The sequence below is a fragment of the Apaloderma vittatum genome, unplaced genomic scaffold (assembly GCF_000703405.1).
Source record: "Apaloderma vittatum isolate BGI_N311 unplaced genomic scaffold, ASM70340v1 scaffold6290, whole genome shotgun sequence".
NCBI classification, from domain to species: Eukaryota; Metazoa; Chordata; class Aves; order Trogoniformes; family Trogonidae; genus Apaloderma; species Apaloderma vittatum.
The window spans coordinates 21286-35064 of record NW_009692757.1 but is presented as its reverse complement, the minus strand read 5'-3'; the positions used below and the strand labels follow the sequence as shown (position 1 = coordinate 35064).

General features: G+C 40.1%; 1 protein-coding gene across 1 annotated transcript in view; it reads left to right on the top strand.

Moving 5' to 3' along the window:
- Positions 1–13779, top strand: part of XRCC5 (X-ray repair complementing defective repair in Chinese hamster cells 5 (double-strand-break rejoining)) — a gene marked incomplete at both ends in the record, with an annotated part of 45635 nt that overhangs the window by 21059 nt on the left and 10797 nt on the right. The window contains 3 exons of the mRNA XM_009866386.1: positions 2001–2197; positions 6322–6415; positions 7892–7961. Of these exons, the coding sequence (XP_009864688.1) occupies positions 2001–2197; positions 6322–6415; positions 7892–7961 (361 nt within the window). The remainder of the gene's footprint in view (positions 1–2000; positions 2198–6321; positions 6416–7891; positions 7962–13779) is intronic.

Genomic DNA, 13779 nt, shown 5'->3' with positions numbered 1-13779 from the left:
ATCCTGTTAAATTTATAGATGTGCTAAAACATGTTCTTAGAAAAGTGTTTTCCTAAATGCTGTGTGAAAGGGAACAGGGCAGGATATTTTCTTGGAGTAAATTCCTGTCCATGCGTTTATGACATTACTTGTCGTAGAATTAATTACGTGAAAAGCCCACTTTGTTACATCTGTTGACCAGTATCTCAGTGGGACCCGTATTCCTGAAAGCTGCCTACATCTCTAGGCTGGAAAGTTAAGAAAGTTAAGAAGAGCTAGTACATTGGCAACAACGTGCGGGAGTAGAATAGTGAGTCTGGAAGCTGGTGGCAGTGTGGGTTGCCTTGTAGCTGGTGGTTACAAGTGGTTACTGCAGCGCCCTGAGGGAGGAGGAAGCAAGCCTAAAGGGGCCTGTTTGGGATTACAAACTCCAGGTTAAGTCTGTTCAACTTCATCTCCGTTTAGCACCTGAATTTTGATTGTTTCTGTCATCATCATCTACTCTAAAAGCAGGCACGAGTGGAGGCTGTTGCTGCTCGGCCTGCTCAGCACTTGCAGCTGCACACATAGAGATTTCAGATGCAAAAGCCTGAAGAACACGTTCACAACGGGGGACTTAGAATTTCATTTTGTTAGTTCAATTCAGCTCCCTAATGTTGTTTTAATATTGTTGTTTTTTTCTTCTTTTTTTGTATCAGAAGAGCCATTACTGCAGCTTCCAGCAACATTTTTGCTCTCTTTCAAAATAATTGTGCTTTAAATCATTACAAGTGTTTCCAAATCAGTAGCCTTATATGACTGCCTCCTTTCAAAAGTGTGCTCTAATATGGATTGGAATCTTAATGGCAGCTTGAAAGCATATCAATATTGATGTGTAGCATATGGTCTGGATTTTATTTATTGTCGGCTTTACAACACGAATAGAGGGTTCTGTTTGCTTTGACTTTGTTTTTTAAATTAATGTCATGTCTGACAGCCAAGAGGGGAGCAAATCTCTGCTGTATTCCTAGTTTACTGAGTAGTTACCTTCACACTTGTGCCTCATTCAGCCAGCACAATGGGCTGGGAAAAATTCTTCCGTGTACATCACATGTTTCCATGTGTGTGTGCATGCACCAGTATACGTGTGCGTATGTGCACGTACACATACGTGTCCACTGCTATCTTACTCCTCACAATGTTTATTTTGTTTTTAAAACTCTCAGTGGAGTTTCTGTAGCCTGCCTCATTAACCTCCTCAGTCTGCCCCTGCCTGGCTCCTGACTGTGGGCACTGTCCGTACACTGGTGAGAAAGCCTTCCCCCTTGGTAGGTCCTGCCGCCTGTTCCGATGCTGATGTATGTCTGTGAGGCCCCGTCGTTCCCTCGTACTTTTCAGAGCTAATTCTGTGCCTTACCTGTGCACATTTAACTTCTCTCTATTTGCTCTTAAACTGCAGAAAATTTGTACGCGTACTGAGTTTTAGTGACCTGAGAAGAAATATTTTCTTTGAGGGACGATATACTGTGACAGTAACTGAAATATGTGGTTGGGTATATACCTTGCTGCCTAATTTTGGAATGTGTAGAAGTCTCACCCATGTGACAGTTTTATAATAGAACTGTATTTTAAAGGCCAAGTGAAGTTAGAAAGCTGAATAGATGGAGATGACTGTTTCATTCATAGAAACATCAAGGTTGGAAAGGACCTTAAGATCATCAAGTCCAACCTACAGCCCTTCAGCACCATAACACTAATTCCTGGGGTTTTCCTAATAATTTTCATAGAACTCATTCCAGTGAGTTTGGGAGCACTCATCTGCATGAGTATTTGTGTTTAATATCATTATTAGCCTCCTTAAACAGCTGATTCTGGGACTTCTACTCCATTTATGAGTGAGAATATTTGTCAGCAGTCTGAAGGTAATTTCTTTGATATGGAAGATACTTTGCCTGTATGCCTGATATCATATTGTACATGCATTATTTTTATTAAAAATACATAAACTGAAAATTTTTCTGTGCTCAAATTGTTTCTTGCAGTGTTTACAGCATAAGGCTTTTCACCCTGACGAGCCGTTGCCGCCGATTGAACAGCACCTTTTGGCGATGCTGGAGATGCCCTGCGTGGTAAAAGAAAGGTGTCAGGCTCCTCTTGAAAAAGTAAAAGCACTTTTCCCCCTAAAGGAAGTCGCCAAGAAAAAGGAAGAGAAGACTGCTCAGGACATCTTCAAAGACAAGTAAGTTGGAGATATATTATGGATTGTTTTGAAACTTTTTTTTACATTTCAAATTGGTTTTGCTGGATAAGGCATGTTCAGGGTCTTTTGAACATAACATCAATGAGCTACACACCAAAAAAATAGTGATGGATGGAGAACATTGTGGTATCCCGGTATGCCCAGAGTGTTTTGTGAGTAGTGGTGGCCTTACACTTTTGGGGCAGGAGGCACGAGGAACCATCTGTAGCTTCCTTGTGTCTGTATTTGTTGTCATAATCCATCAGATTGGAAGAGACCTCAGAAGGTTTCTTTGTTCAACCTGCTGCTCAAAGCAGGGTCGTCTGTGGGATCTGAGCGGGTAACTCAGGGCTTCATCCCATCAGATCTTGAAAACATCCAGGGGTAGAGACTGCACATCCTCTCTGGATGCATTGCTTATTCTGGATGCATTGCTTATATAATAGTTCAAATAAGAATAACAGAGGGTCTAATTTAATTTAAAATAAATGCTGCAAAGCTTTAAATTAGTTGTAAAGATGCATCTTTCTTCGCAGCATGCTCGCTTTAGGTTGTTTAGCATTCATGTTGAATACCAAATCAAAAGCTTCATTATTATCTGCTCTGCAATAAATGTGGATGACTTGAAAAATCAAAATTATATGGACTCTTCCTGGTACATCTATTGTCTGAACAGTTTTTAAGATAATTTTTTTGTGTGTGTTTACTTTATTTGTCCTGTGAATATGAATTAAAAATGCTTAATTGCTGCTGCTGCATTTGGTACTGTCACCCCAGCCAAATCAATTTGCTCAAACAAAATCTGCTCTTAGAGTTTAGTATATTGAATGCCTGTGATATAACTAGTGAGTCCCCCAGGGTCGGAGACTTCTCAATTAGCTCCTTCTCCCTCCCTTTTGCTGTTTTTAGGTCAGTCCTTTCAGTGCTGGGAACATCTTTGAGCCATGGTAGAGGCTTTGCTTAGCTGAGCTGTCATATATCCTTTACCTTGGGCTGGCTTGAGCCTCCTCAGTGTTCTCTTTGGGAAGACATGACGTAAGACTTCTCACCTCACTGCTCTGGAGTAATGGCCACAGTTCTGATACAGACTGGGAAAGACCTCGCGTTTTATTTTGGTCATTGCTCTGTGTGCCTGACTTGCCCTGGTGTCTCTGTGAATTCATACCAATTAAATCCTCTTGACCTTGCTCCATATCCCAGTTCCTCTGGGTGTGTGTGTGTGTACAAATTCTTGACCTTGCTCCATATCCCAGTTCCTCTGTGTGTGTGTGTGTGTACATACATACATTTATATGTGTATTTTAAAAAGTAATAGAACCAGTTTTGTGGTTTGGTTTTTTTTTTTAAAAAAGGCAAAACTTGGGTTCAAACAAGCTCAGGAGAGAATTAAAACAAAAAACAGTAACCCATTACTGGTAGTTGCTTAAAAATATATTGCCTCAAAGGCGTCAACTTGACAAGCAAGAAGAAAAGCTATTTTGTTCAAAAACTTGTTTCCTTTAGAGGAGTGAGGGAAACAGCTATAAAAATAATTGAGATGGAAACTGATGTAGGGCACTAAAATGATTTCAAAGAAAATCTGTAAGGGAGGCAAAGGGATACAGACTCAAGTACGCAAAGAACAAAATGTGGTAGGATTTGAAAAAATTTTAAACAAATGGTATTGCTGTAGTAAGGAATGAGAACAGTAGTATTGTCATTACTACAACAGAAGGGTTAACTTGTAGGGGTTTGTTCTGTGTTTGAGGAAAAGCTGATACAATGAAATCACTTGATAAAATACATCACTCTGCAACAATGACTGAGGAAAGTGTTAAACAAGAGATAACATATTAAAACTATCAGTTCTAGATAATTTGCACTAAAGTATTTTGAAAAAATTGGCTGGAAGCTCTCTTGACCATTATTTTTGTTTTCTAAAACTGATTTGCATCTCATCTAATCATATTGACCAGATCCATCTCTGCTTAATTTTTAAGGTTTAATGGGATTAAGACAGCAGAAATTAGACATATTTTAATACAGATTTTAATATTTGACATTCGTTTCACTTTTACTAAGGTCTGTGTAGTTTAAAAAATCCAGTAAAATAGAAGGCATTTTACTTTTTCCTTCTTAGGTTGCCTTTGGAGAGATTATTACCTTACCCAGCTTTGCAGTGTGTGAGAGGCTTCTATGTAAATGTAGCAGTGGGTGTTTTAAATTAATCTTGTATTTTATTAATTTTTCGCAAATCATATACTATTTCACGTTTTGCAGTTTTAAAATACTGCTGTTCAGTGCATTACCAGTAACAGATTCTAAATGTCAGATCCTTGGCTGGTGTAAATGAATATGGCTTCGTTAGCTTCTGCTGTACTGCAGCGGTTAATGACCGCTCTAGGTTTTGTCCAGTTAATGCAGCAGCAGCATTTCTGTTCTCCTTCCTCCAATGCCAAAGCATTCTCAATCAGTAAAAATAATGAAGGAGGAAAAAGATTTCAAGACATTGCAATTGATTGCAGAACACCTCCGGCGAATAATATTCTAAGAGAAAATTTTTGTTGTTCTTTGCACCTTTCGTCAGACCATGTCAAGACAGAAGAACTTTGGTTCAAGCAGAAATTCTAAACTCGGTGGTGCTGGTTAAGGATCGGTTTCTCAATTTCGTGGACAGGCTGATCAGCTATCCCAAGCAATCCAGCAATTTGTTCCAGATCAGCCAGAAAGTCCGCGGAGTTGAGGATGAAGCAAGGTGTCCTATCTGTGTCCTGAGGCATAACCAAAGCCATCATTTCTCCTGGAGTGATGAGTTGCGTTATGCTGGATGACAGGAGTTGCTGAGGAGAAGGGATTTCATTTTAGTAGTGACAAAATTATGGAAAGGACAGAGGAAACTTCTGAAACAAAGTGGGATAGACAGCAATTGCGAAGTCGGAGGGGAGCGTACTGTAGGAAGGGAAAAGGGAGACTGCACAAGCACTTTCTAAGAGTTGGTTGCTTCTGTGAAGTGCGATGCGTTTTTAAAAATCTCTTTTAACTTCCTAGAATGCAAAGCGGCACCTAGTCTGGGGTCTCTGGCTTTGTCCCTGCACCATGAAGCAGTTTGTTCTTCTTGCTGCAATAGGAAGTCTTCACTTTGCTTTGAGATTCATTGAACACGAGTACTGCTGTTTACATCACTGAGTAGCTTTCAGTCATTCTTAAACTGAAATCAATTCTTCTATGTCAGTAGCCTGCCACATTAGGTGACACGGAACAGTGTCTGATTTTCTTCCCCTTTTGTACTTACCTGCATTTTCTTTTGTTGCCAAGATGCGGTCTGAAGTTCGGCGTGCTAGACATTGCAATTAAGTTTCTAGCTTGCATGTTCTCCTCCGTATATGTTACCTGTGAGGACAAAATGATAGAGTAGCCTAAAATCACAATTAGCATTTTAAAAATAACAAATAGTCTGTTGAGATGTAGCTTAAAACGGCCTAGGAGAGTTCTTAGACACTTAATTGGGGTTTCTCTAGCAGGTTTTCTCTGCCGTAAGGGGAAGCTGATAAAACTCTTGTGTGCTTATGTAGAATATGGCTTATTAGACTCAAAAGCCACTGCGTAAACAGATTTGCAGTAGCTGTCAGTTCCAAAACGAACTAGGAGGTAATTTTTGAAGAGTAAATGAATTTGTTACTTAAATTTTAAGTTTCCATTGCCATTTCACATTTAGAGGAAATCTGCTGAGAATATCGAATGTCATGGAATACACAGTAAATAGGGAATTCGTATGCTGTAAATTATCAAAATTATCTCAATGTACAGGTTCCAAATAAAGTGACTAGAGATATTCTATGTTTAGAAAGGTGGAGAAGATGGATATAAGTAAGTTCACACCTGAAATAAGCACGAATAATCTCGCACCTTCAACAAGCGGTACCTTTGCTTCATGCTAAAATAAAGGTTGATCTCTGTTTCTACTGTCTGCTTTGTGCAGCCTGGGGGAAAATGAGATATGTTTTAGGGTTAATTGTGAGGCAGTTATGTAATGAAATTTTGACTAGTGTTTGGTGTATATTTCATTAAGGTACTGACTCCCTACTAAGTAGGCAGGACAGTTTGCTTTAAGTATTTGTATTCATTTTTGTCCTTCTCATTTGCAGCAATGAAGATGGACCCAACCCTAAGAAACCAAAAATTGAAGATGAGGAAGGTAGCTTTAGCATCCTAAAACTTGCTGAAGGCAACGTCACCTCTGTAAGCATATTTTTACAAATCTGATTATTACAAAGGAAGAGTAATTCCTCTAAGCCTATTATAGCAAATATACAGAATTCCTGTTAAAAGGAGGGTTTCTAGCTGAAACATAACTGAATTACCGTGTACTTGCTGATTTGAGAGTCTGCTAGAGATTGTAAAGACAACTTTTTCTGCCCTTAGGTGTATGTTAGCACAAGTTTCCATCAGTCTGGGATATTTTAGAACAAAATTCTCCCTTGGTGTCTAGAACTCTAAAGGGCAAACCTGAAGATCTGAAGAAAATGGATCCTCAGAATTAGGGTTCGGTGGCTGAATTTTGTTCTTGCTCTTTCATATCACCTGCAACATAGAAGTTGGCTCTGTGTATTTAATCAAAGATACTACTGTGATTTGTAGAGGCTGTTCTCTGCATTGGTTAGTGTTCTACATCACGGATTTGTTTTCATCTTGCTGCTAGGTCTAACTTATTTCCACGTGTTATGTGCATGGGTAGATGAAGCCTGTATCAACTGTGTACCTTCCTTTATCTGATTTTTCATATTACAGGAAAAAGTGTTTTAATATTGAGGTAACCTCACTTGTTTTCAAATATGCTATCATTTAAGAGTGGTTTTTCAAATGCATGGCTGAGATTATAAAAAAAAATAAAACCAAAAAAGATTTAAATATTCTGTACTCCTACTATACAGATTTCTGTTATTTCCTGAAAAGTGGCATTGCCAGATTTAAAAGAACCATGAAGACACCAAGCAAGCTTATTGAAAGATGTATGAATTATTTTGACAGCAAAGCATAAAAATTTCAAATTAAGTTAGGAGACTTTTGATTCCTGGAAGGAAATTTTAAGCAATGTAGTTGTTTTTTTGGTTTTGGGTGTTTTTTTTTTCCCCAAAGTTGTTGCATCAGTTTTCCAGTTAAGTGTTTATTTATATTTGACCTAGTTTAGTTCCTTTGTAAGATTTCTGTGCTTGTATGCCCATTTAGAGCTTCAGCTTTAAGATGTCAGACTGGGCCAGAAAAGATAGATGAATTGAGTGCAGTCTTTTAATTTTGAGCTTCCTGCTGGAGTGGCAAACCAATGATTCTGCACCCACATGCCTGGGAGCTCCCATTCCTCATTAAGAGTCTGTCAAGATTAGTGAGAGGTCTGTGCGACACGAAGTCTCAAAGCTGAACTCGCAGATAATCTGAATTACTGTGCTTCTGACCTCTAAACCCCAGAGAACAGGGTTGGCTTATAGCAGTGTGGCATAGTAACTCCAAGTTCATCTTGCTCATGTCATAACTAACCTTTGCTAGGAGCACTGCACGTTAACACGTGCTGGAAGGCTTGCATTTTCGGAGTCTGCGTGCAGAGAAGTGCAGAGCTTCTGCTTCCATATGAAAATGAACAGAATTTTAAGATTTCTTGTTGCCCTGCAAGAAAGAGATGGATATTGACAGATGATTGTGTCGTTTTTGGACCTTTTGTAGGTTGGCAGTGTTAACCCAGCAGAAGATTTCCGAATTCTGGTGAGGCAGAAAAATGCCGACTTCAAAGACGGTAAATTACTTTTATTTATCTTTATTTAGTAGCATCTTCAGGGTTCAGTAAATGCAATCAGTTTGTCTAAATGTAATTTTCTAGTGCTATGTGAGATGCTGTGGAGTTCACCGCTCAGCTTCTAGTGCCACTCAGCAAAAAAAGGCGTCACTCGTAATTCCCACGTCACTACTTGCCTTCCCCAGTTGAAAGGCTCAGGTACTTGTGTCTGTGTAAGGCGGCACTGGAGAGCTGCGTGGGGGCACCCAAGCAACTCCTCAGGTGTTTCTGACAGAAGTTCCCTTAGTACCAACTGCCTGCTCCTTCAAACTGTGCATCAGCTTCTCTTCAGGCTTCAGGGGATCTTTCTGGCTCAAAGCGGAGGACTGTTGGCTGCGTGCGGTGTGAGAAGCGTTTCCTGCAGTCTTCTGTTCTATGAAGAAATAGGAGTCTGACTTCTGGGGTTGTATTTTTATATGCAAAGGTAATTTCTCACTGTTGTGAGCAAGAGAAAGCACAGGTGAGTTTAGGGTGTAAGAGCAGGTAGTATGTGACTCTTAAAGATGAGAGGAGGCTCTGTGAGCGGGCAGCAAGACAGGGTTTGATGCAAAGGCAAGGAAGAATACAAAGCACGGGTCAGCCACAGTCTTGCATGCCCTAAGTCTGAAAATGTTTGCGTTTTGTGAAAATGTGTTTGTGTGATATTTTCCTACTGGAATAGCTATACAGAGATGTGTATAATCCAAAGGTATCTGAAAAGAATTGCACAAGATGAACGGGATCCTTTTTTCTTTTAAAGGGTGAATTGAAGGTTGTGCCGAGATCACAGAATCACAGAATGTTAGGGCTTGGAAGGGACCTCAAAACATCATCTAGTCCAAGCCCTCAACCTAGAGTAGGTCACACAGGAACACATCCAGGTGGGTTTTGAATGTCTCCAGAGAGGGAGACTCCACAACCTCCCTGGGCAGCCTGTGCCAGGGCTCTGTCACCCTCACAGGGAAAAAGTTTTTTCCTAATGTTTTTGTGGAACCTCCTCTGTTCCAGCTTGTACCCATTGCCCCTTGTTCTATCGTTGAACATCACTGAGGAGAGCCTGGCTCCGTCCACCTGACACTCCCCCTTGACGTATTTATAAACATTAATGAGGTCACCCCTCAGCCTCCTCTTCTCCAAGCTAAAGAGACCCAGCTCCTTCAGCCTTTCCTCATCAGGGAGATGTTCCATCCCTCCATCATCTGTGTGGCTGCGCTGGACTCTCTCCAGCAGTTCCCTGTCCTTCTGGAACTGAGGGGCCCAGAACTGGACACAATATTCCAGATGTGGCCTCACCAGGGCAGAGCAGAGGGGCAGGAGAACCTCTCTCAACCTACCAGCTACTCCCTTTCTAACACATCCCAGGATACCATTGGCCTTCCTGGCCACGAGGGCACATTGCTGGCTCATGGCCATCCTGCTGCCCACCAGCACCCCCAGGTCCCTTTCCCCTACACTGCTCTCCAGCAGGTCAGTCCCCAACCTGTACAGGTACATGGGTTTGTTCTTTCCCAGGTGCAAGACTCTACACTTGCCCTTGTTGTATTTCATAAAATTTCTCTCCCCTCAACTCTCCAGCCTGTCCAGGTCTCGCTGGCTGGCAGCACAGCCTGCTGGTGGGTCAGCCACTCCTCCCAGCTTTGTGTCATCAGCAAACTTGCTGACAGTGCTCTCTGTTCCCTCATCCAGGTCATAGATGAATATATTGAATAGTGCTGGTCCTGATACCAGCCCCTGAGGGGCTCCGCTAGACACAGGTCTCCAACTAGACTCTGTCCCATTGACCACAGCTCTCTGACTTCATCCCTGCAACCAGTTCACAATCCAAGATAAAACCTCATCTACTGAAGAGCCACTAATGGAGCATTTCTTTTCAATGAAAAAGATGTGCAGAAGTGCTGAGGTGAGGTGCTAGGTATTTCAGCAAGGCCTTTGGTCCTTTTGGACATAGTTTGATGAGGATGTTGAGTAGTTTATTGATTTGTGATACAGTGTGTTAAAGACTACTTCTCTCCAGAATTCCCAGACCTGTAAGCCAGCTGGACAGCTTTTTACATGGATTTTGCATTAGACACAGAAGAAATTGTTTATTGAAAAAATACTTGGAATTGTATTCTCAGATATGTTAAGATGAACTAAAAAAGCATTGTACAATATATTAGAATACAGAAACTGGAGCAGCGGACTGCTTTGTTACAGTAATTAATTTTATAATGTAGGAAGGCTTTAAGGCAGAAATAAGTGTAGTGATTACCCTTGAAGATGGTTTAGCTAAAGAGTGCTTAAATTTGTCCACCTGGTAGCTGTGCTGGAGATAACTGCAGTACATGTTTGGATGGCTTCTGAAGTTTGGAGCAATCTGCTTTTACTTTTTATGTGTGATCTGCTCTGTAATTACAAGGTGTAGTTAGAGAGAATGTAGTGCAGTCACCCATTTAAAGGAGAGACAGAAGCCACTATAATTCAAAAAAACCCTCAGCGTGTTTTGGTTGTTTTTTTTTTCTTCTGCCTGATCCTTTTTCTGCTTTAGAGCCTTTTAGGTAGCTTGATACATAAAACGTTACAGCCGTGTTTTTAATGGCTTGCTGTATTGCATTCTGGTTATGTAAATAGTAATTTCTGCCATAAAACTACTCAGTGATTCTAAGGGATTTTTTGGTATAATTTTATTTCCTATTTAAAGATGAGACTTTTTTTTCTGCTAGAACATGTGAAGTGTAAAATGTCTCTGCAGGAAAGGATAATCCAAATAGCTTATTGGAACAAAAAATACATTTTGCTATGATATAACAGAATGCTGACAACTACTAGGTTGCATCCTGGTTTTGGTAGATGGAGAACCCGTAGCAATAGGACGAATTGTACTTTAAACACTAAGGGTACAGTGACTGTTAATTAAGCTGCAGGTTAATGGCACACATCCTCTTCAGTCCACAGCAAGTCTCACCAAAATTACAAAGTTATCAAGACCAAAGTACGTCAAGGGGAATTTTGGGGGATTTTTAAACAGCCTGTAGGAAGTCCGGGTGGTATGTTTGTCATCGAAAGTGAATACCAGTGTATCTCTTGCAGTGGCTTTACTGGGATTTGGTGACCAGGGTTTGTAGCATTCGTAGGAGAAGCCTAAGGGCAAGGTGGGCAGCCCATGTCTGATGCCGTGTACCACAGACCAGAGCAGGAGAAACGAGGCGTTGTGTGTGACGATGTCAGCTCACTGCTTAGTGTTAATTGCTCGTGTAACTAGTGGTGTGTTTCCCCTCCAGGTATCTCGACGGTCTTATTTGCAGTCATGGCCAGAGAGATGTCATTTTATGCGTGTCTCATTTTGAGCAGGTTACGAGTGCACAGTCATCACAAAGAGCAGCCTTCTGATAACAGCTTCTGACATTTTTGTCAATGAAGGCAAATAAAATAGATTAGTTTGCCTGAGTGGAATCTAATCATTACTCCCAAGGATGTACATTGAGTTTCATCATTGTTGTGGCTGTCCAAAAGACTGTTAAATGCAGAGAATGCTTGCTGTCTTTGTAATACCAAAAGACTAGCCACATGACTACCAGTTTATTCTGTTAGACTATTTACAGGTTTCCATCCACGTCTGCATTTCTGGAGAGCAAGTGGTGTCTGATACGGTGTGCTGTATTTTCACAGGCTTTGGTAGAAAACAGGATGTTTTAATGGGGAGTAAAAAAAGATACTGACACATGCGTAGTATTTTCTTTGGTTTATAAATGTTCTATCTGAGTTTATAGGCTGGATTTCATTGTGCCTTACCGGATTCTTATCTGAGAACATTATGTCTGAAGTCTGGTAGTTGAAATAGTTTTCTATTGGTTTTTTTTTTAAATTTATTTTACTGATTGTCAGTGAAAAGAGAAATCTGCAATGACAACTGAACAGTTTATGGATTTAAGAAAAAGTGTCCAGAGACAAATTGTACCAAGCTCTTACTTCTATCTTTACAGCAATTTTGTTAATATTTTTATTCCTAGGCATTTCTAGAAAAATAAGGTTAAAAGAGTTGGTAATTTCCTGTGTAGATAGCTGCTTAAATCATAGAAAGCACTAGTTTTGCACTAGATGTTTCGTATGCATAAGAGAATTGTTTGCAAGAGATTCGCAGTGGGAATTTATTACGAACTTGCAACACAGATGATATTGTATTGCAAGATTTTTTCTGCGTAAATGCATATAGTTAACTACCTTTCTAGACCTAAGATAGAGTTTTAAAAAAGCTCCCCAGTATTTACTTTCAGGTTTTTTTGGCATATGTCTTTGCAGTTTGTCTGTGTTTTTGTCTTACTGGATGTTTTCCTGTATTTCAGAGACTGTTCATGCTCTTTTGCTAGGTAGGCCAAATGCAATGACTGGTTTGATGAAAATAATTCAGTCATTAGAAGAGTATTTGCAAACCAAATACTTGAGTATATAAAATCACTTTGAAGTTTTCTGTGCGTCTGCTTCACAGAGAAGATGAAGCCAGATTTGTCTTTGAAGGGCAGAGCGATCGGGTGAGATGCAGAGCTCTGAGTTGCAACAAACAGAATTTGAATTAGATGTTACGGAGGGGAAAAAATGCATAAAATCGCAGGAAGAGGAGCCCAGAGAACTTTGAGGCTCTCCATCTTGGGAGCTGCTTGGAACTCAAGCTGTGGAGCACTGAGCCACCTGATCCCCAGCGACCCTGGTGTGAGCAGAGATTTGGGCCCTACCTCCTTCAGACATCAGGCCAAATCATTCTCTACCCACAGGCCATTTAGAGAAACCTTTTCAAAATTGAACAGCACCTCATAGGACACTTGAGTAGTTCAGCAGCTCTTGGTTCAAAGATGAAAGAAATCCTTGAAAAATAAGATGGTTTTCAGTTTAGAATCTGTTTCTTCTTTTCAGTTACAAAAAGGTATTTACAGAGTAGTTTAATTATCAGATGGTTTAACTGATTTGTCAGTGACTCTTAAGTACTGTTTTTGAATACAAATCATTATCACCACCAGGGGATAACTCAGAAGTTTGTCAACAACAGGAGTCTTGTCTACAGAAAGAACTTTCTTTTTTAAACCTGATTTTTTTTTTAGGGGAAAAAAGTCCCCGAGGAATTGAACTTGGACTATAATACAGTTTTATCTATTACTATTCTGTAATCTGGTTGGCATAGTAATCAAGAGCAGGGACTGAACTGAACAAACATGAAGCTAGAACTACACTTTTATACTGTAACTATGCGGAGATAACAAGTGAGTGTAATTGTTCATGACATATTTCACAAGAAATAACAGCACTGGTGAGTATATTTTAGAGTAGGGAATGTATCTGAATGCCAGTGGGGAAAGGATTAAATTCTGTTAGAACTAAAAGATCTTCTCTTCAAAGATTATTTTTCTTTTGCCTGTGGTTTTTCAGCCTTTAATCACTGTATTTGTTATCTAACCAATCAGATATAGTAGGAGGAAGCAGAAGATTAAAATTTCTTGGTGTGTTCTGCAGAATGTGATGGTTATTAGGAGTACTGGAATTCCAGTTCATGCAAAATGTAGTAGTTTGTTAATGCATTTCCTTAAATGTGTATGGAAGAGGAGGAAAGTTTGAAGAGAAGGTAAAAAAGGTCATTACTCAGTAGTGGCCTGAGTAGGCTGTCAGTTTGTAACTAGGACCTGCTCTTCAAAATCCCAATGCTTGAGATTTGTCCAGCACACATCAGAGTTAATGCTGATATTCACATCTTTATGTAGAACCACCTTTCTCTAAAACCAAGGAGATCTGTTTTTTGCAGGACCCGAAACCCAAGATTCCCCCTAGTGGAAAG